Genomic DNA, 21872 nt, shown 5'->3' with positions numbered 1-21872 from the left:
AATTTGGGTACTAAAATCATTCCTACAGAAAAATGTAAAATCAGTAAAAGAGACATTTGTTGACATACACGTAAAAAAGGATTCATATTTATGTCTGAAAATTGTATGTGTTTGATTGCATCTGTCATCCTGTGTGTGCGTGTGTGTGTGTGTATGTGTTTATGTGTGTGTCAGGGCTCCAGCTGTTGGCCACTGCCAGTCGGGACCGTCTGATCCACATCCTGGATGCAGCCAGAGAGTACAGCCTGGTACAGACTCTGGATGAACACTCGTCCTCCATCACTGCCGTCAGATTTGCTGGTCAGTTGCTGGAAACTCTGGTTAGGCGTGTTCTGCTGCGCACTGCCATTCAGATGGCTTACAGAAAGGCTGCTTTGACTTTCTTGTGCAGAACATAGAGCAGTTGATCAGGATGGAAAGATTTTCAGATGTTAAGGAGCAAAAATGAACCTTTAGTTTCCTCCTTTAGTGTTCTTTCCTTATAATGGTTGCTTCCTCCCTTGTGCACTTCTTTGTTGTCCTTTCTTCCTTATGTCCTAAAATCGGGTCAGTTAGCTTTTGTCTTTCTTTTCATCCTCCCTTGTTTCAGTCTTTCCTCCTTTGTTCATTTGTGTCCTTGTTGAGTTTCTATCTGCTGCAGAAGGATCTGAGATAAATTATTTAATTATTAAAGAGAAGGATGGAAAGCTGAAGCTCTAGAATTTGTTCTAAAGTGGATCATACCGTTAGAATCTGACCCCGCCCTGTGATCCCTGCTGTGGATTTTAACTTCTCCTCTTCATCATCCCACCAGCCAACGAGGAGAAGGTGTGGATGATCAGCTGTGGAGCTGATAAGAGCGTCTACTTTCGCACAGCTCAGCAGGTAGGAGCCGCGTTACTTACCAGAAAAGAATCACGGATAATGTTGGAAAATAAAAACCAGATAAGGAAAACTGTTAATATTCCAACATAAAAGAGTACATCTCTTTTATTTACTGCCAGATCAGTGATAATCACATGGTTTACCTTTCCTTCTTTCTCAGATGGGAGAGGGTTTGGAGTTCACCCGGACGCATCACATTGTTAGGAAGACCACTCTGTACGACATGGATGTGGAACCAACCAGGAAGTACGCAGCAGTGGGCTGTCAGGACCGCAAAATCAGGTGGATTATGTTTAGACCTCAGGGCTTAAAACTATGACGTACATGTTGATGTTTCAGTGTCCACAGGGCAGACATGATGAGGGAAAACCTTCAGATAAGAAACATTCTTTAGTTTGTTTGTTACACACGGTCATTTGAAAAAAACAGATTCACTGGGACGGAAAAGGAAACGAGACTTTGTTTTTGTTTTATTGAAGTTGCACTGGGATTTCAGTTGTACAATAGCACTACAAAGTGACACTTGATTAACCAGTGGCTACTAACAGTTGCCATAGTTCAACAGATTCTAGATATTTCAAAATAAATGCACAAAATTAGTGCATTAACCCATCATATGTTGTAAAAAGAGCCTAAATTCCACCAATCCGCCCAAACCCATTTTTTTCAGCGCATGTACAAAAAAGCCCTGTTGTGGGAAAACCTGCTCAATCTGCCATCCTGCCAGTGTTTTCTTTTTCTCTGGCAGTGTTACAGCGCCACTGATTGGTCTGGCATACTTACTGCACCATTTTCTGCAGCGCTGCAACCTGGCCTGTGAAAACACATTTGCTCTTAATGGTTTACAAAAATATACTGTGCTCGTCTCTGTGTGTTCAGGGCCTTCATCTGCAGGTATGTGAGATGATGATGATGATGATGATGATGATGATGTTTTTCTACCTCATCTTTGCAGAATCTTTAATATCGGTAACGGCAAACAAAAGAAGGTATATAAAGGTTCTCAGGGCGAGGATGGGACTGTTATTAAGGTAATCAGCTGCTGGTTGCCATGGTGATGTTTTAAAGGAACACTCAGTCATTCCCTTCTTCTTCTTCTTCTTCTTCTTCAGGTACAGATCGATCCATCAGGACTCTACATCGCTACTTCCTGTTCAGACAAGAATGTCTCCATCTTTGACTTCTTTTCTGGAGAATGTGTGGCCACCATGTTTGGTCACTCAGGTCAGTGGAATCTGTGTGTTATCCTCCATGTTGTTTCTGTGTTACCTTTGTTAGTACATGCCTGAATTCAGAGCCGTTTCTTATGGTGATTCTGGTTCCTGTCTGTGTTTCAGAGATCGTAACGGGGCTGAAGTTCAGCAGTGACTGCAGACACCTGATCACCGTATCAGGAGACAGGTACGTCTCATATTTATTACTATGAAAATATTTAGGTGAACTTTTTTCATATTTTGTCACTTAACCACGAACTTCAATGTAACAATTTTAACACAGATCAATGCAAACTAGTGCAGAACTCTGAAGACGAAAGAAAAATGTCGTAGAGTGTTCAAAACTTTTCCCATATATAAAAATCTTAAAAGTGTGGCCCATCTGTGTATTTATTCCCCCGAAGCCTCTAGATGAAATCCAGAGCTTGCGAAGTGTCTGGTTCTTTACGTTCGCCAAACCACACCTGCACTGATCCATGTGTGTTTGTTGATGCAGCTGTATCTTCGTGTGGCGTCTAAACCCAGAGTTGACCATCAAGATGAGGCAGCGGCTCGCTGACCTTCGACCTGCCAGCACCGTTCCTAACTCCCTCAGTGCATCTGAGCAGAAGGCTGTAAAGCCCAGGTAAGACAGGACCGGCTTTCATCAATCGAGTTCAGTCAGTCAAGTTTATTTGTGTGGCACATTTCAGCAACAGAGCAGTTCACATCATAAAAACACAAGAATAAGAAGTCATAAACACAACAAAGAAAGTCGTCGTTACAATTAAGATTTGATTTGCACGCGTTGAACATGTTGCAGTGTGCTGACGTGTTGTTGTGTGTTGTCTGTCTGAGCAGCAGGGCCACGCCCAGTCCTTGTGTGGTCAACCTGTCCTCTGATAGCGACACAGAGGAGGAGGAGGGAGGGATCACCACAGACAGCCCGGAGGAGGCTGCAGGTCAGACACTGCTGTTATCTTCATGTTAGACTTGTTATCAACACAACCTTTAACCTTAAAGTAGTCAAGTAATCTCATCTTTTTGTATTCATGTGTTTTTCTCTTTTAGAAGTATCTGATGAAATGCACAGCAGAGAGATCACAAATGTAAGTGATTTTTTTTTTTTTGTCTAATATCCCATGTTTAGTTAAATCAAATATATAGAGAAACTTGCACCATTTTATGCAGAAAATGTCTAAAAACTAAAACTAAAACTGATCTAAAAGAAAATCATCTAAACATGACCAGTAAGTTTCCATCTCTGGTTTCATTCTGATCTTTGATTTCAACACATTTCCTTTTAAGAGCTTCTGCTTTCAAGACAATTTACCAGCCTTCTTGCTGTGAGCAGTCATTAAGTATTTGTTAGGATCAGAGGTACCACCACAATGACCTGTTGTGAGAGAGCATTTGTCGATAAACATGAACAAAATGATGACTCAGTGGATATTTTAAACTGGAGGCCAAGTCAGGCAAGGTAATGGAATTGTTTATTTGTGCAGTTTAACACATTTCTAATATTGCATAGAAAAGGCTTGGGTGGTTAAATGAAAAATCTGCAGAATGTAGCAATTTTTTAAATTTGATTAAAAGAATCAGAATAATCTATAGAATAATCGGTTTCAAAAATAAAAGATCATATTTTTGAGTCGGTTGCCGGTCAGGACTGCTGAAAATTGGCACATTTTTCCAGCTGATTTTTTACCACATCTTCTCCTGTAATGACAACAGCAGACTAGACACTCTGTAAACACCACGTGCTTTGATTCATCAGGAGACATCCGATGCTCGGCTCCCTCGCCGCCGCTGGTCAAGGAGAACAGCGGGCGCCGACGGAGCCCTGATGGTGAAATCCATGTTAGACCTGAGGCTGCTGGACTCATTCTGCCTGGAAGGTCAGGAGGAGCAGGAGGAAGTAAGGCACACACCACATGGCTGAAGGCTTTGGATTGAAAACAAAGTCCCTACAATGTGACTCAATTGTTAAATTTTTACACTTGATCCTGTCCAATCAGGAGAGGGCCTGGGTCTACGCAGACGACTCAATCATGAGGCAGGATGTGGAGCCGATGATTCATCGGAACAGTGATGAGCTGCAGAGTACAGTTAGTCTTCTAGTCCCCTCTGTGAGGGTGAGAAGCTCTTGATTTCAGCTGAATCCAGTAATGCTTTACCTTGAGGATGTTGGTTTTAATCATAAAAAACTGCCAAAATCTTTATGGCCAATTCCAAACAGCTTTTGGTGGAGGCAGTGGGATGATGTGGGGCAGCATCTCCCTCACTGAAAACAAACAAGGCTTGTTAAGTTTGAGGTATTCTCAATCCAGAGAGACATGAGGATGGGATTCTGCAGTCAGCAACTATCCCATGTCTCCACTCTTGGGGACTAATCTTTATTCTCCAGGATTTTTCACCACAGACAACCTGTACAATTTAAGAGTGAAGAGTACAACCTGATACCAGCACTGTGTCTAGTTTAACTTCTATATTGTGTCTCATACAGGAAGTCCAAAGCCAGTTTAGGTTGTCATCCTTGAATAGAACATTTTATGTTGTTAGATGGTCTGACAGTGGGATTGACACAAAATCCACTTTCAGACTCCAAATTCAATCTGGTGTCCCAGATCGCCTTCAAATGTGTCCTGCTGAAAGGACTAGTTGTTCTAAGTCACTAATGACTTTACTTTGGTGTTTTGCACTATGCATTCTGTAAAATAAAAGCTAGTAGTGAAATGTGAGACAGTAATGAATCTATGTATTTTATAGGTAATATTTTGTGTATCTATCTATTTAGGAAGATGATGAAGTGAAGATCAATCAGAGGCCAGACTACTTTCTGCTGTCCCTTCAAAGCCTCGACAGAGAGGATCCAGTTCTCTTCCCTGACAAATGGGAGGACAGAATAAGCCTGGTGGGAAGGTAACACACTTCATGGTTTATACAGAACCCCGCTGAAGTATTCACACTCTTAAGCTTTTTTATTTTTGAACCAGTATCTGGCGGAGAGTAGCATATTCTAAAATAGCCAACAACCTCTTCATGCAACACAACCACCTTTATATTGCTCCAGATTTACTGCATGCGTCTCCGTTACGCTCTGCTGCGCACTTCACCGGCAGAGTACAGCTGTAACTGACCATCAATACTTAGAGCACAGACATCTGTGTTTCAGAAACTGCCATCAACTTATATATGTTTTTTTCCTCTTTATTTCACATGCTTTCACTAATGCAAGTAATCCTCCAAAGTGACATATAGTCTGGAAAATACGGTATTAGAAATAGAACTGAAAAACATGTGCCACATATGTAATCATCATTTTCGAGCTAGATTCCATGATCCAAAGCAGATATCAAGAGGACTGGGAGTCCTTGGATAGCCTTTTGGAAGTTTCAGGGATAGTTTTAAAATGATAGCTGACAAACAAAGATTTTTGTTGAATAATTGTTTGACACCAGCTTGAAGGAGTTGGCGGTCACTCTTTGTCATCAACAGAATGATTCACAGCATTTCCTAAAGTCCAGCACAGCTACTTTTCCACTCTGAGTACAGATCAGCTTCTAAACACCTCCATACAACCTGTCAGTGACTTCCAGGTGAAGGAGGCGTGTCCCTCTGCTCCACATGGCCGGCAGGACAAACCCAGTCCAGACAGCGGCTGCTCCCTCAGATTCAGCTCCGCCTTGTCCAGTCCGGAGAGACCAGCTGCAGACGGTATGGAAAGACGTCATACGATGATATCTGGCTGGGATCATTTGTCAACCGTTTGTGATTCTGTTTCCTTCCTTCGATCTGACCAGATACGGAGCGTACAGAACCTCTCAGTGTAGATGGGATCTCCTTAGAGCTGGAGATGGAGGAGGACGAGGATGAGGAAAGACAAGAGAGCCGAGAGGACGGGATGCCTCAGGCAGTCCCTCAGACTCCAGACCAGGAGGCTTTCCTGAAGGAGCACTTTGTTACACTGGCTGAGCTGTCTGCTTCAGGTACAGCATGACGCTCTAGAACCAGAGCTGATCACTAGCTGTGTTACCAATAATCTTAAATTTGCAAATACTGGAATTATTAAAGTAAAATAAAATAAATTTATTTGATAGAAACACACTTATTGCGGGGAAAAAAAACAAAACACGTTTTTTGATAAAATGTTTTTGGGCTGGGATGAGTTGGTTTTTCAACCATATCAAAATAGATTTTGCAAAACTACAATGGAAACACTTTTTTTTATGTTACACGAGTCACATGATCAACAACCAGATGTTACTACTGGCACAAATAACAAAAAAAGCAGCAGGAAGTAGTAGGAATATCACAGTACTGCATGTTTTGTAATGACTTACTATGTAAACAAACTTATTCATGTGTGATTTTCATTCTTTTAATTCTTATTTAATGGAAACACTGCAATTGCAAATTTTATTTTTTCAACATTAGCGGAATGTCAACAAAAGTTTGTGCTTAAGTGCTTAAGGTGCTGAAATCAGTGCAAAAGATGTTTCTTTCAACAGTTGTACAACAATCGTGACTTCTGGGTCTCAGCAGGTTGTGTGAAATCTTTGTGTTACCAGGTGATCCAAACAGGACGTGTCACAGCTCCAGTGAGAGTCTCAGCATCTCCTCAAGGTTCCTCTCCCAGAACTTCTGTGGAAGGTAAAAAATGTCTGATCATCATCACATGAGACTTACAGAGCCCTCTGAAAGTATTGACACTGCTTTAACTGTATAACCATACAGTCTTCATAAGACAGACAGTCAGACAGATAGCTGGATAGATTGAAACTTTATTAATTGTGAAGTAGAAGGAAAAAGATTCCTGGCTTTTAGATCCATTTAGAGTGCATTCACACCATCCCTTTTTAGTCCACTTCGATGAAACTTCAGTCCTTTTGCCTAGAAAGTCTGTTTCGTTTGGGGAGGTGTGACCACGTAATCAAACTCTGGTCCATCTACAAACTTTGACCTCTGTTCGGTTGAAGTGAACTCTAGTGTGATTTGAATGCAAATGTGAACGCCAAGCGGATCAGAGACTGCTCCAAAAGCAGAAAGTGGACTATAGCACAAAACATTCTGGGTAAATATAACCAAAACAAGCTCACTAGTCCAGTGCTAGTGCAATAAATGGCTCATGGTATTTTGTCAAAGGCAATAAAGTAATCAATCCAACAGCTAAAATCTGATGCCACTCCATTTTTGTTTCCATCTCGAGGAGAAAGCTTTTTTGTTGTTACCTTCCATGGTTCTTGGTTCAGCACCTCCACAGACAAGAGGGAGAACGTTTTTTTCAAAAGGTTTTGGTTCATTTGACAGTGCAGTGAAAGTAAACCACACCAGTTAAAGATGTAACAAATGTTGCAATTTTGGTTCGCAATCAAACCTAGTCAACCAAACTACTCAAAAACAAACTTTCACAAGGTTTATTTTTTTTTTGGGATTGATTTAAATTTGCTGCGCTCCCACTGAACATCATGCTAAAGCTATGGGAGCTTTGGCTATGGCACGCCGTGTTAAAAAACACGCCACACCATCATCCTCCAACTGCTTTGTGTTGTGGTCTTCTTCATGGTTTGTGACAGTGGCAACATCGGGTTGTTGAACATGTGACCCATGTGATGCAATAAAGTGTTTCTACTGTAATTTTTGCCAAATAAAGTAATTTTGATGTGGCAAAAAATCCATCTCATCTCAAGCCATTTTTTCAAAAAAACTAAATTAAATTGGTGCGTCTTCATTAATTGAATTAATTTTTGAAATGTCAAATTATGCAATTATATAGTCGGCGGAAACGCAGCAACACAGAAAGACACTGTAGGATTGCTGTATACTGAACCTTGTCTGTGCTCCTCAGTCGGACTGACTTTCCTCCGCCAATGTGGAGCTCCCATGGAGGAGTGGGAGAGGTGAAGGCCAGGCCCCTGGTCTCTGAAGTCCGGCCCCTGGTAGACGGGATCCAGAGCCGGACACAGGACAGCCAGGAGTCATCGGTCCAGCAGGTGACCTCAAAGACTCACAAGGACCAATCACAGCTTCCTCATGCACACAGTCAGAGTCCTCTCCTGGGGGACGGAGCAGGGACCACCAGTCTAACCAATCCCCCCACCAAGACTCCGTCACAGAAGGAGAAGGTCCAAAGCTCGGTGGAACCCAGAGGGAAGCAAGGCCTGGTGGTCCCTTCAGTTGCCTCCCACCTGACCTCAGGGCTCAAGAAGGCTCAGTCAATCCACAGCCTGCTGATCAGCACAGGTAACCCTCGTACCCCCACCACCAGCAGCCCTCCCTTCTACATGCCTCTACAGCTGATCCTCTGTTCTCTTGTTTCATCAGGAGACTCTCTGGACTCCCAGCTGAGCTCTGGTCTGTCCAGAGACGCCCCTCCTCAGCGTCCCACCACTCTCCCCTCGTCCCCTAGGAAGCCCCCACCCACAGCACAGTGGACTCTAAAGGTCAGCTCCAGCTCCCCTCGCTCTCCCCTGCAGGAGAGCGCCATGGCAACTCCAAGGAAGTCTTCCTCTCCCTCTTTGACATCATCAGCGCCTCGCTCCTACATGAGCCCCACTGCCAGCTCCATGGCTAAGATGTTCCGCTCCGTCTCCATTGGCGACAACCTCCACATCTCTGAGCCTTCTGAGGAAGTTGCCGTGGCTTCCAGCTCAGCAGCGTCTCAGCTCAAAGAGACAGCATCTTACCCACCTCTCGTTGCCGTGGTGCACTCCAACGCCTCTCTGGCCACGCCCCAACATGCTGCCATTGTGCCTGTTGTTGCCTCTTCCTCTTCCTCATTGCCTCTGTCAGCGGGTAGCTATGGTAACCGAGCAAGCCCTTCTTCCCGGATCCTCCAGGCTCGCATCCCAGGCAGCAGCCGGCCACTTCCGGACAAAATCTCCCTGGACTCTTTCTCTCCTTCCTCCAAGCCTGCTGGCTCCGCCTCTTCAGAGCCGTCTCCCCTAGTGTCCGTCTGTCCTGTGGGTCTGCCCCGACTGGAAGACACTCTGACCCATGCAGGTACCAGTGGAGACGCAATAGACGATCCAGGTTTGGCCTTCCTTCTCATCCTCTTTTTCTTCATCACTTCATCCTGTCATGTCTCTGGCTCCGCCCCTCCTCTTCTCCCTCTGCAACGGGTGAGATGTGTCTCCTGTTGGCCTTTTGGCTGTTTCCCTTTTTTCCCTTTTTCTCTGCTGCCTTCCTCCACTTGTATGAGAGTGTATTTCTGTGAACAACATGCAGTCACGTGAAAAAATTAGGACACCCTATCAGCCTGTGTGTTTTCTGACAAACTTAGGCATGAATGTCCTGTTTAGAACTCAGACATTTACCGTAATATCTGGAGTATCAAGCACACCCAGTAACTTCAGCATTTGCCCTCCCATCGAAAAAGAAGATTTCTAAATGTAGGTATTGAAGGTATTCACAGGTAATATTGTTGACTTTATTAGACCATTTAAGTACCGCAAAATAAAGTTATGAGCTGTTTCTGTTGCTACGTGGTCCACTGGGTTTATAACTGATGCATTGAACACATTTTCTCCCATACATTAAAAAGATTGGACATGATTTTTATTTCCCTGACTGTAGTTGCTGCTGTGCTGTGTGTTTATTGTCTGTCCATACAATGAAGGTGGAAGTGACCTAACCTGTTGCTGCTCCTCTTACAGATCAGCCAGTCAGCCTGGAGACATGCAAGGCTCTGACCAGTGAGCTGCAGAGATGCTTCAAGAGAGCAACACATCTGTACAGGAAGGTGATGATCATATGTTGCTCAGACTGTCTGCTTTCCTCTGATAGTCCTGCTGCAGCTCATTGTCAAGTTACGTTAGTTTGTCATCTTAATTCCCTCTACTAAAGCACATCTGTAGCCTTCCTGTTATCTGCTGATAGTCTCTCAAGCACAGTTGGATTTTAAAAAGGTCTCATTGCTCTCACTTCTTCTCACAAAATGATAAAACAACTTTGCCGTGCGGCACTCAGCCTTCTTATTGTGAACTAAAAGTTTTGCTCTTCACTCCCATGAATGAATCGCAGCCGTTTGTTGACATGATGTAGAAAATAGAGTTTGGTGGATTACAGAAAATAGCTAAATTGAAGTTTTTAAAAAAATATATAAACAATAATATTGTGCATAAGGAAGAGTGTTGTGAATGTGACCCTCTCTTGCTTTTTACATTGTGTATCTTTATGTCGTCATCAGGGTTGATCAGGCTGAAAATCTCCTGATTTCAGTCACCTGCTCTTCTGATTTTTTTCATCAATAAATCAGCCCCAATATCCTTCATTTTAGATTGGTGGTCAGCCGATACGATACGTACATGTGAAGCCGATCTTTTCCCCCAGTCTTATCTACATCAGCAAAGGTCCAAATATCAGGCTCTGTCCTCTTCTGGTTTGACTGACAGACTGGCCCACCAGATCATTGCTGCCGACTCAGCAACTTTCTTGCTACATTTAGTAACATTCAGACAAAAACTAAATCACTATCGGCCAAAATTGTAATCAGCAGGTCAGGCTTTTTAAAGTCTGTAATCAGAAGGCTGCTGTTGGTGAACCCTTAATTTTTCTCACTTATAACATGAAGAAAATATCTTATTATAAGTGAAATAATCTGCCAGTGGAACTAGTAGTTTTCTTTAATCAATTTTACAGAATTATTGACTTAAAACCAGCTTCTACATCTTGCTGAAAATTTACTTGTAATTTGGCTTTGTCTTATTTCAAGGGAACTAAGATATTTGCACTAGAAACTAGACCATAAATAGATGCTAAGGTTTCGTGTTTTCACAGTTTTTAATACGTTAACATGTAGATCGTTGTTGTTCCAGGTAAGCGGCTCCTCGGCAGATGACTCCTCCCCCAGCCAGTGTCAGATGTCTCTCCTCCTATCAGAGGCCTTCCAGGCCATGAGGGCGGAGCTGGACTCTCTCCCTCTGGGCTCGCCCAGCATGCAGGCCCTGGAGGGGGGCCTGGGGGGGGTGGGGGAGGTGAAGACAGCAGCTCTACTTGAGGAGTACTCACTGCTCCTCCTACAGGCCGTCAACAGGAAGATCAACACCTCCACATGAGCTGCTTCCCCTCCACACATTAAACTCAAACTTCTTTTCTCTTCCTATGTGTGAATATTTGACTTTTAGTTTTTTAATTCTTCCTAGTCTGACACTGTTCAGTGGACCTTACAGCTGCAGCCTCACTCACCACTTCACCTCCTCATTCATCCTGCGCTCTTTTTTTGTTTTCCTGAACATTGAGTGTGTTTTCGTCACACAGAAAGCACACAGGGGGCCAACGTGGGGCTCAGCTTTTGCACTTGTTTACACGTCGACCAGAGGAGCTGGGACCTGAAGGACTCTCTCTCTCTGCTTTGTGAATGACAACTCTACCTCCTGATCTCCAGCTGCCCCCAGAAACAGTGTCAAACTATCTTTTGGACGCATTTTTAGATTGTTGTTTTTGTTTTATTACCCGGACCTTTAAAGTCTGTCTGAAGCTCTTGCAGACGATTGCTTGCTGTAAAGTAGGTGGAAGTGAAAACCAGCGATCAAAGAGCAATACTTTGTCCAGACTTCATTGATGTAAATGTTCCTGCATCTGCATGATTCCTGAAGCGTTCAAATAACACTTTGTATTTATTGGTGAGCTGTTACACTACTGACTCCAGCCCAAAGAGACCGGAGTGTTTTTAGAAGTCTTAAGGTGGAAGTCCTGATCTGAGCCTTAACGCACCTTCGTCCACCTTCTATGACAAACACTACGGGGCTTTGTCAGGTCAGAGCTGAGGAACTTTGTTCACAGACACGTCAGAGTTCTGTTTCCTGTTGTTTTTTGTCACGTTTAATAAAAGTTTCACATTTTACTCATGTCTTCTCTTTCTTTTTTTTTTTTTTTTAACTCTTAGCTCTTTACTTTGACTGTGCCACAACACAAACACACAGTGCCATCAGAAATCGGGATTGCTCACTCTTTTCACGTTGTTAGATTACAGATTCATTCTTTCAAATATACACAAAAAAACAGCTTTACATGTTAAAGTCAAAGCACATCTTCAGAAATGTATAAAATTGGTAAATGGAGTTATCTCATTGATTTCCTTTTTTCAGAACAACTTTGCAAAACTTGCTGAACCAGTTAAAATATTAAGACAACATCCATCCATTTTCTGTACACCTTTGTCCCTAGTGGGGTCAGGAGGGGTGCTGGTGTCTCCAGCGAACATTTCAGGCAAGAGGCGGGGTTCACCCTGGACAAGTCACCAGTTTATCGCAGGGCAACAACTTCATTTTTCTGTTGATTTGAGGGGGGATAGATGTGATACTCCACTTCTTTAATTGTTCTCCAGGTTTTATCCAACCATGACCGGATCTGTTCCTGGGCTGGTGGAAATGTTGTCCTTTGCTTGGCTCAAATTCTACCAAGGAATCAGAACTACAAACTCTTAAAAAAACAACCTGCAGCCCTAACTATAGTCACTGATGTGAATCTGGTCACTACAACCCACAGATAATCATAAAACAGAAGGTGATTCACAGGTATGTCAATAATCAAGTACCAGAAATGTGATATACACTCTTTTTCACATCAGCAAGCAATTCCATCCTGATGTTTTACATATAACAGGGAAAAAGACTGATGGCAACATCCTTAGTGATTCTAACTCCAGCAAACATACACACGTACAAACACACAAATACTCGTTTTAGTAATTTGCTTAAATGTAGCATTCATTAATGAATGTTGGTTGTTTATTTTATATTTGGTGAGTCGGAACCATGTCTGATTTATTTTTGTCAACAAAAAGTTGTTTTTAATGAATATAGTTTTTGTTTGATTTGTATTTCATTTCTCATAATCACTAGAGAAAGCCTTGGTGTTTTAGACCCCTTGTATCACAGTGCTGCCCTGAGGCAACAAACACAAATCTGGTTCCAAGAGGAGTCAGGGTCCCATTTTTATGATTGAAATGTAATTAGGGATCACTACGCTCCAAAAGAAAGCAGGAAAATATTTTTTTCCCCACAAAAATGAAAAAGTTATACCATAGAAGGTTAAAAGAAATTTGACTTTGTAATGTGACTGCTTGAGGTTGGGGTTTTGTCTCTTTAAGAAGCTCCTGATCTTTCTGAGAATCTGCTTTAAGTACGTGATTTCAACAATTATTTTTTTTTTAACATATTTACAACATATTGAAAATGTTTTCTTCGGAGGGTTGGACTGAGAAGTAGCTATGATGAAATCAGCAGACTTGCAGTTCCACTCAGCGTTTGCTAATTGCTGTACTACAACACAAGATGCCCTGCATGAATCTTTTACTATTTAGCTGGTGCAATTTGTAATTTGTGTAGTTCAATCTCTCTCGCGCACCAGCGCGTGCGTTTGTCATTGAGCCTTCGTCAATGAAAGTCATGGAAACGACGTTAGCGTCGATAACCCTATAAATGACGCCGACCTCCTGAATTCTTTCCCTTTGCTACGGGACTTTGGAAGGAGACGGCTGAAAGAGCATAACGCTTCGGACGGTTTGAACCTGTGAAGAAGTCTACTTTGCAAAACTTGTTGAAGAAGCACTTGGTGTATTACGCACTTGCTGAAGAAGCCAAAAACCCACGAAAGATGGATCCTGGCCAGAAGAAGGACCAGCAGGGTGGTCAGCTGGAAGGTCAATATCATTCTTCTACTATTTTTAATAAACAAAAACAACTTATTACTAAAATAATAATGAATTGTTTAGTTTATTTTGTGTTTGTGTGCGTTTTTTAAAAAAAAGAAATACTGCCTGCTATAAAAAAAGAAGACAGGTAGCATTCTTGCTAACATAGATCTTTCTTAAACAGTTTTCTTTCTTGACTGAATTTCCAGAAAATGTCAGGAATGTTAAACGGTGGTGTAGTGATTTTAAAAATATATGTATTTTACTTAATTATAGTCAAATTAGTTGAATTAATGTCAAATTCTTGAAAAATTTGCCGTTAGTTTTTGAAAAATACTCTGATAAACAGTTTCCATGGATACGCTAAATAAAATGTTACTTTAAAAAAAAACATTTAACAACATGTATTTTCCCCTTTGATAGCCTGTAATTTAATTGTTTAGTTTTGTCTTTTTTTTTTGAAGAAAGGAACATGTAGACCTGTTTTTGTTTTGTTTTGTTTTTTTAGCATATATTAAAACCTGCAAATTGATTGAAACAAAGGTGCTGTATGTACTGAGAGTATCAGGTTTAATGACTTTGTCCAATGCTTTATTAACGCTAGTGCCTGAGAATAACTGTTAATGCTGAGTTGAAAAGAAAGAAGAAAAAAACGGTTAAATTTCTGTCCAGTTGTTGGAAAATTAGCTTATTTTTTGACCGTTATTTTTTTTGAAAAATGCCGTGATACACACTCGGTATCCATGGATACGCTGAATAAAATGCATTAAATATTTATTACTTTAAAAAACATTTTTAAAAATGTATTTTCCCAATGATAATCTATTATTTAATTGTTTAGTATTATTATTTTTTTCAAGATAATGACATGTTGATCTGTGGGGTTTTTTTATTAGCATAGCCAGGAATGTTAACATGGGTGAATTGATTTGAAAAAGTTCAAACGGTGCTTTTTAATCTGAGAGTATCAGGTTTGATGACTTTGTAGTCCAATGCTTCAAAAAATACTTGACTTCGTTGAAATATATAGCTTTAATGGCTCTTTTTTGCATTTGTGGGATGAAACTAATTTGTGAGTTAATTTAAATGGTTTTGTGATTTATGTGTTAGCTAATTGAAATGTGTGGATAGATGTCTGGGATGTTAGCACTAGTGTTTGAGAAAAATTGTTATGCTGGTTTGAAAAAAAACAACAAACCTAAACGGGAAAACTAGCTTGTTCTTGACCGTTATTTTCTTTTAAATGCCCTGACAAAACATATTTGGTTTCCATGGCAACGACATCTAACTTGTAGAGGTTTATTAGGACACTCAAAGAGGCTTTCCATAAAATCAGTAATTTCCATTGATGCACATGTTCACACACTGATGATGATAAGCTAATGGATTGTAGCTACAGCTGTTATATCAAGCCATTGGCCCTTCTGACCAACACCAGCAGGAAAGGTGGGAGAAGAGTTTTGACCAGGACACAACGACAGAGGCTGGTCATTGCAGGGCAAACTCCTACCACTGTCGTCCCAGTAATAACCTTTACACGTGTGTGTCTGTGTCGTAGTGATCATCAATCAAAGCTGATTTTCAAATACAAAATAATGATTTCTTTGTGACAATGAGCTTTTATGACTTTAGTGTTCAATTCTTGGAAAGCTGGATGGTTCTTTGTCCATTTTGTTTGAAAAATGCCTAAACATATTTAGTTTCCATGGATACATTGGGGAAATTATATAAAACAAATTCAATAAAAAGTTAAGAAAGACAAAAACTTAGGAAGGTATAATTTGCATTTTTGGGATGTAACATATTTGTGAGTTAATTGAATTTGTATTGTGATTTATATGCTAGTTATTTGAAATTTTGGAAAATGTCAGTAATGCTGACTGTAGTTGTTTTGTTTTGAAAGAAGTTTTGGAACCAGCTTTTTGAAAATGTAGTATATTTAGTCTCCATGGATACATTGATTAAATGACAACACAACTTTATTCTTAGAAAAAATCTTTAAAGAACAATCAATGTGTGCCTGTTGATGTAACAAAGTAACTAAATTATTTATTGTAATTACTCAAGACCAGAAAACAGTGTTTTGTTCCATTGTATCATTTTCAGAAGTTGAATGTTATCAGTGAATGTTAAAATTCATTAGAAAAACAATGATCTCGGTTTCAGGGAGTTCGGTTGTGATTCATTTGTTAGTTCAAATATTGGTGCGATTGTGGGGGTTTAACACTGCTTATGTAGTTTAAAAAGTTATTTCTGGTTTTAGAAGATCTGTTTTGTTTTGTTCAGATCTTTGGAATAAGAAGTCAGTGCCTGTTCCGGGTTTCAGAAAATGCCTCAAAAACCCATTTGGTCTCCTTTGATACGTTGCTTGAAATAAAACCTTAATACTTGAAGATTAGAAAAGTTTTTAGATATATCTTTCTTTTTATATAACTTAGATATTTTAGATCTGCATTTCTCCTGTGTTATTGCTAAATAGTTTAGTTTATATTTTTATTATTGTTCAGTTTTATATTACAGCATATTTGGAGCTATAATAGATTTTCATCTCCAGACAAAATATAATGGCCATTTTAACACTGTATATGGATTTCTAAACCAGATAAGCAGTTTTATTTTTGTAGGAGCCCCTTTTTACTGGAAACGGAGGAAAGGCCACTTGTGTCGGCCTGTTCATTTAGATCCCCAGTCTTTAGACTCTGATTTTTACAGATGTACATTTCTGCTATTGGCTATATATAGGAGTATATGGGTATTTATTCATACTGTAGGATTTACTGACGGGGTGTCAGAGTAGCTGTGGATGTGATTCTAAACATTTGTGGCGCTTAGAGGACTTTAATTAAATTCTTTTATAGTTTTAAAGTTCTGTAAGCAGTAATTTTAGTTTAATAGTAATGAATGGCTCATGTATCTTGTTTTGGCTATTAAGATAAAACTTACCTGTTGAGCAGCATCAAAGATTTGTGAGAGTTATAGGAGGGTAAACTGAGTAACTTGTTACAGTGTTTTATTTTATTCACACTAATGGTACAATGTAAGATTAAAAGCATTTTATTAGCTATTAAAAAGTTCTCAACACAGCACATACTTCTTTAATTTATATTTAGACATTCTCAAACCTGGGTTAGTGTATTTTGGTATTTCATTGTTCTCTTTAAACATTGTTTCGGATCTTTGTGAAGGTCTTGATACTAAATCATAGTTTTTTCTTGTTTTCTTTCACAGATCATTGTGTAGCTCTTCCAGCAGACGGATCCCCAGCGTTGGAGGAACATCTAGCCGATGGTAAGGATATTGGTAAGGTGGGGTCAAATGTTTTCCAAGAAACCATATCAGACAACATGGTTTCTGGAGATCATGGAGAGGAGTTGAGGTGTAGTTCACCTCCGCAGTCCGTTGACTGTAGTTCCAGCTCCAGTGTTAGCTCCAGTCAAGATGGCTGGGCTAGCAGTTTCAGTGGTAGCTGTATTAGCAGCTCCAGTGTTAGCTCCAGTCAAGATGACTGGGCTAGCAGTTTCAGTGGTAGCTCTATTACCAGCTACAGTGAAGATGAGGTAGGTAGTGATTGGACTACCAGTTACGGTAGTATCAGTACTACCAGCTGCAGTCCAACAGTGGACCGTCCTTACGCTGAGCTTGAGATGGCTCAGAAGCTTCAAGACGGCATTTTTCACTTGACCTCACCTGAAGAGCCCATTTTGAGTGCAGATGATTCCAGACCTTTTGGTGTCTTGCAACGTCATCAGGTAGGTTTGGTAGGGGATGCGACTCATGGGACATTGGTGACCGGCAAAAACGGAAAGAGGACCAAGGACACTGACTCTGAAGAGGAGCCCCCTGCCAAGAGGACTAGGGACAGTGACTCTGAAGATGAGCCCCCTGCCAAGAGGACTAGGGACAGTGAAGCTGAAGAGGAGCCCCCTGCCAAGAGAACCAGGGACAGTAATGATGTTGTAGAGGAGCCTCCAGCCAAGAGGACAAGGGACAGTGTTTCTGAAGAGGAACCCTCTGCCAACAGCACCGGGGAGCATCAACCTAGAGATGAGCTCCCGTCCAAGAGGACCAGGGACAGTGGTGCTGAAGAGGAGATCCCTGCCAAGAGGTCCCGGAAGAGCGATGATGAAGAGGAACCTGTTCTCAGTCCCTCCACAAATGTGTTGTGTGAGGATTCTTTTCAGTCATCCCCTGTCCGCAGTCCCTCGCCCATGTCATTGTGGGGGGATCACCTTTTTTCACCCTTTGATCTTTCACCTATGAGTGGATGTGAGGATCCCATTCTGTCCTCCCCTGTCTTCAGTCCTTCACCAAGATTACCTTGTGAAGGTCCCATTGTGTCTGTTTATGCCATCAGTCCCCCAATCAGTGAAGATCCTATTTTGTCATCCCCCGTCCTCAGTCGTCCACCAAGCACACCGTGTGAGGATCCTATTGTGTCTTCCCCTGTCGTGAGTACTTCCTCCTCAACATACTGCAAAATTCCAAGTGCAAGATTCCCTTGCTTTTGTGTCTGGATGAAGTCTCAAATGGACAGAGAAGAGGAACCAATACCCTCAACTTCTGGAATTGGATCTGGCGGAATTAGAGGAAGAGAGAGTTCCAGACAAGAGTGGTTTAGACCTCACTACGACTTGTCAAGTGATGACTCTGATTAGATTGGGATCATAAAAAACTGAAGACCTACCAGAGAAGACCCATTAGGATACTGTAATTTCTCTGTTGTTTATGTTAAAGCAAATGGCTTTCTAGCAGGACTGAGGATGCCTTAGGTAGCGTCTTGCACCGGGGCTTTTCTTTATCCCGCTGCTAGATGTTTTATTTTAGATGTTAAGGATTCTAGCAGGACAGGCAATGCTGACTTTTTTGCTGTTAATGAATGAATGACTAAATGCTGGAGGATGCTAATTTAACTTTCTGAGGAACAAGACAATACTGCTGAACAAAAAACTTTAAAAGTAGTCGGACATGGATGGTGCGTAAAAGATAAAGGCTAAAAGGAATAAGACAACGCTACAGGATTAATATTAAATCTAAAACAATCTTGCTGGGTAAAAATCAAACCTCAAAACTATAAAGACAACGCGGCTCAGGACACTGGAATCAATACGACTGAGAAACAAATTAAACTCTAAAATTTAAACAATATTTCTGACCGTTCTAATTTTTAAGACATAAAAACATACAAATGGAGACACATTATAATCAGTTGAGCTCTACGGATTGAAACAGCGGTTTTAAAGTTACAATCATTCTGGTCTGGACTTTATAAAAACCACAGGGAGTGAAACGTTTTGAAGTATGAAATAACAGCGACAGCAACAGTAAAAACAGGAGTTAATTCAAACGTTCAAAGATGAAAGAGGAAGAGAGAAATAGGCAGGACCTTTGGACCCGGATATGAACTGTTGATCCACGGATCAATCATTTGGTGGCTGGATTCCAAAACCCTCAACACCACATGTTAAAATGAGCAAGACATTTAAACTCAGGTGATAATAATGGTTTTAAAAGTAGGTAATGCTGCCGGGTGTCAAACCTAAAATCTCTTAAGACTGAGAAGAGACAACGCTTTTCTGGACAAATTCATTTCTCTAAGGATGGAGACAACGCTTCTCAAGTAGGGAGAAATATTCATCTTTTAGGACTAATATGATGTCACGGTGGACAAATTAAAATGTAGAAGAATTTAAACATCCCGCGGAGTACAAATTAAAATCTTTAAGGATAAAAGAAAAAGACAGGAATAAATGCCAAGTTTCAGGGTGTAATAGCGGTGCTTCCCCACACGGTGCTTCTAATATAGTCAATTGTTCTCACCTGGTCCTTCATTAATCCAGTCTCCCAGTTTGAATCTTTCAGGTTTTAGCTGCTCATCGTTGGATTCTTTCCTGGTTCTCCATGTGGTTCCTGTCCTCCTGGTTCCTGTTTGTAAGTTTTTGCATTTCACAACATGTAATACTGCTGGCCTCCTGCTGGCACTGGGGACCATCAGCTTTACTAAATAAACATAGAAAGAAATTCACTATTAGTAGAAAGTCTTCCTCCATATAGAGGTCAAATTTACACTAAGTAAGGAAAGTTTTCCCGATAATATTTTGTATTAGAGACCAAATTAAAGCATCAAGCCAACAAGAAATTAGAAGACAGAGGAGAAGATAGACAGAATTTATGACTGAGGGATTTAATTAAGAGCTTTTATCCAGAGAGAAACTAGAGAACAGGATCAGAGGGAAGGAAAATCAACTTTTAATCTCATAAAACAAATAGTTTCTATGGCCATATTCATGTGTTGCAACACAGAAAGATCACAAAAAGAGAATAGACATAAAAACATACAGACACTAGTCTCTGATCCAAGGTCCAGACGTCTCAGATCTCTGATGTTCTGATCATCACAGGTTGGATCTCCTGAGCCTGGAATCCTCCACCTTCAACACCGTCAGTCAGGTGGAGGAAGATAAGAGAACCCAGTTGACGAAAAAAAGTAAGAACATTTCTATCTACTCAACATAACTAAACATTTCAGATGGAGCTGCGTAGAGTTGAGCTGAAAGTTCCAAACTGGTTCTGTCTGCTGTCCATGATTATTTTCCTCTTTAACTCTCTTGTCTTTTCTCTTGATTTCATTTCTCTGTCAACTCATGTCACATGACTTGAGTTGACCAACAAATAAAGCAGAAGACCTGCTCCACCTGCTGTTCTACTGGTTGGAAGAGATTGTGGAAAAGGTGAGGACATGATGATGACTTGATCAGAAAGTCTCCTTCAATCATCTGTTATTTAGACTGAATGTGTGTCTGATTATGTGTTGATTCTCCAGCATCAGTGAGAAAAGACAACAACTCTGGACCAATGAGGAGAGAGAAGACACAGAGGACTGAGGAGACACAGAAAATCCTGCTGGACATTCATAAAAAATGTTTCCTGATGGACCAGGGGGACAGCTGAGGACAGGACAGAATAAAGAGACAGAGATCATGTGAAGTAGGTCCTTCAATAACAAACCAAATGTTGCCAACTATGTTAATTTAGTTACTATTTTGTTGCAGTTAAAACAAGTGAATGTTGGGTAAGAATCAACAGTAGCCAGCAGACAAATAAGTAAAATCCTGATTCAAGTGATTTTCAATATTACCTGTGCTAAACAAAAAACAAGATTAGAAATATTAATGTTTATTTATGACTGTAAAACATCCATTTGATAACTCGCTCTTTTTAGCATCAGTAAGTGATGGTTGTTCTAAATGTTTTCTAGATTCAAGGATGACCTTTCAACCCTGGATTTCATTTCTGCTTTGGAGCTTCAAGTGTGGAAAAGTTGATGAGAGGAAATCTTTGAGGTTCAGCTCAGTGAAAAGGGCAGCACCAGACGACAAGAAGAAACCAGACTGCTAGGATTCTCCTTGAGACGGACCAAACCTCGCTTTCCTGTTCAAACACTGACAAAATACCAAAGCCCAAGACAAACCATCAGTTTCTAAAAAGACATGAACTTTGGGATACAAAACTCTTTGGACTTTATTGAACTCAAATAAAGAATCACAGAACATTTATATTTATATATAAATATTAGAAATGAAAATTTTTATGTCATCAGAAACTGTTACAATAAAAAGTGACATACTATTAACACATGGCTGATTTTATTATTTTTTTCATTATAAAACTTCGGCAAACCGCACTAGACGTGTCTCTGCTTCAGATCATTCATCAGATCATCCAGAACTGGGACTAACAACAAACCAAAATTAGAACAAATGAAGAAAAATTTCAGCAGAAAAGACACAAACAGTCTAGAATGACATCATTGGTTTCCATAAAATTGATAACTTTTTAAATTTGCTCTTTAAAGACCAACGGCTCATTTGAACATTGTGAACTGTTGACAAGAAATCCAAAACTTCTGCATGACTGCAGCCGTCATGAAAGTACGTCTTAATCAGATCCTCTTCTGAGAGCGAGTCCAGCGCCGACCCTGTAAAACAAAATAGAGCAGAATAGAAATTCTTTTACTGTCCAACAATGGAGAAATTCAGCTGTTAAACTAACAATGTGACACAATTAAAGCAGTTCAGTTCACATAAAGATAGAAGATAAAATATGTAAAAACAGAATAAAATGCTGTAAAGGCAAAAATTCAACACAAGTACTGTGGAGTTATTAAAAGTAGCATATAAATA

The 21872-nt window shown here is 40.5% G+C and overlaps 2 protein-coding genes across 5 annotated transcripts in view; both read left to right on the top strand.

Moving 5' to 3' along the window:
• The window catches only part of mapkbp1 (mitogen-activated protein kinase binding protein 1), a 35847-nt gene extending 23946 nt beyond the window's left edge, over window positions 1-11901 (top strand). For 2 of the 3 annotated variants that reach the window (XM_044142719.1, XM_044142718.1), the window contains 19 exons: window positions 175-300; window positions 794-864; window positions 1025-1146; window positions 1820-1895; window positions 1977-2088; window positions 2202-2265; window positions 2575-2703; window positions 2919-3019; window positions 3129-3166; window positions 3835-3975; window positions 4076-4192; window positions 4855-4979; window positions 5647-5774; window positions 5861-6046; window positions 6629-6710; window positions 7906-8300; window positions 8382-9089; window positions 9713-9798; window positions 10874-11901. In XM_044142719.1, the coding sequence (XP_043998654.1) occupies window positions 175-300; window positions 794-864; window positions 1025-1146; window positions 1820-1895; window positions 1977-2088; window positions 2202-2265; window positions 2575-2703; window positions 2919-3019; window positions 3129-3166; window positions 3835-3975; window positions 4076-4192; window positions 4855-4979; window positions 5647-5774; window positions 5861-6046; window positions 6629-6710; window positions 7906-8300; window positions 8382-9089; window positions 9713-9798; window positions 10874-11113 (3047 nt within the window). In that variant the 3' untranslated portion in view covers window positions 11114-11901. The remainder of the gene's footprint in view (window positions 1-174; window positions 301-793; window positions 865-1024; window positions 1147-1819; window positions 1896-1976; window positions 2089-2201; window positions 2266-2574; window positions 2704-2918; window positions 3020-3128; window positions 3167-3834; window positions 3976-4075; window positions 4193-4854; window positions 4980-5646; window positions 5775-5860; window positions 6047-6628; window positions 6711-7905; window positions 8301-8381; window positions 9090-9712; window positions 9799-10873) is intronic. The other variant, XM_044142721.1, reaches the window with a different exon arrangement.
• Window positions 11902-13459: 1558 nt separating this feature from the next.
• Window positions 13460-21258, top strand: LOC122846048 (protein IWS1 homolog). Of its 2 annotated transcripts, XR_006373184.1 has the most exons (6): window positions 13484-13701; window positions 16921-16980; window positions 19538-19620; window positions 20091-20420; window positions 20513-20676; window positions 20948-21258. XR_006373184.1 is itself a non-coding variant. In XM_044142717.1 (3 exons), the coding sequence occupies exons 1-2, from the start codon at window positions 13656-13658 to the stop codon at window positions 18345-18347; spliced, it is 1473 nt and encodes a 490-aa protein (XP_043998652.1). In that variant the 5' UTR covers window positions 13460-13655; the 3' UTR covers window positions 18348-19620; window positions 20091-20168. The 2 variants fall into 2 exon arrangements, 1 of the variants encoding a protein (XP_043998652.1); XM_044142717.1 differs by lacking the exons at window positions 20513-20676; window positions 20948-21258 and having other exon boundaries at window positions 13460-13701; window positions 16921-19620; window positions 20091-20168.
• The last annotated feature ends 614 nt before the right edge of the window (window positions 21259-21872 follow it).

The sequence above is a fragment of the Gambusia affinis genome, linkage group LG16 (genome assembly GCF_019740435.1).
Source record: "Gambusia affinis linkage group LG16, SWU_Gaff_1.0, whole genome shotgun sequence".
Taxonomy (NCBI): domain Eukaryota; kingdom Metazoa; phylum Chordata; class Actinopteri; order Cyprinodontiformes; family Poeciliidae; genus Gambusia; species Gambusia affinis.
Note: the sequence above shows the minus strand (reverse complement) of the source record. Positions and strands in the feature narration are given on the sequence as shown.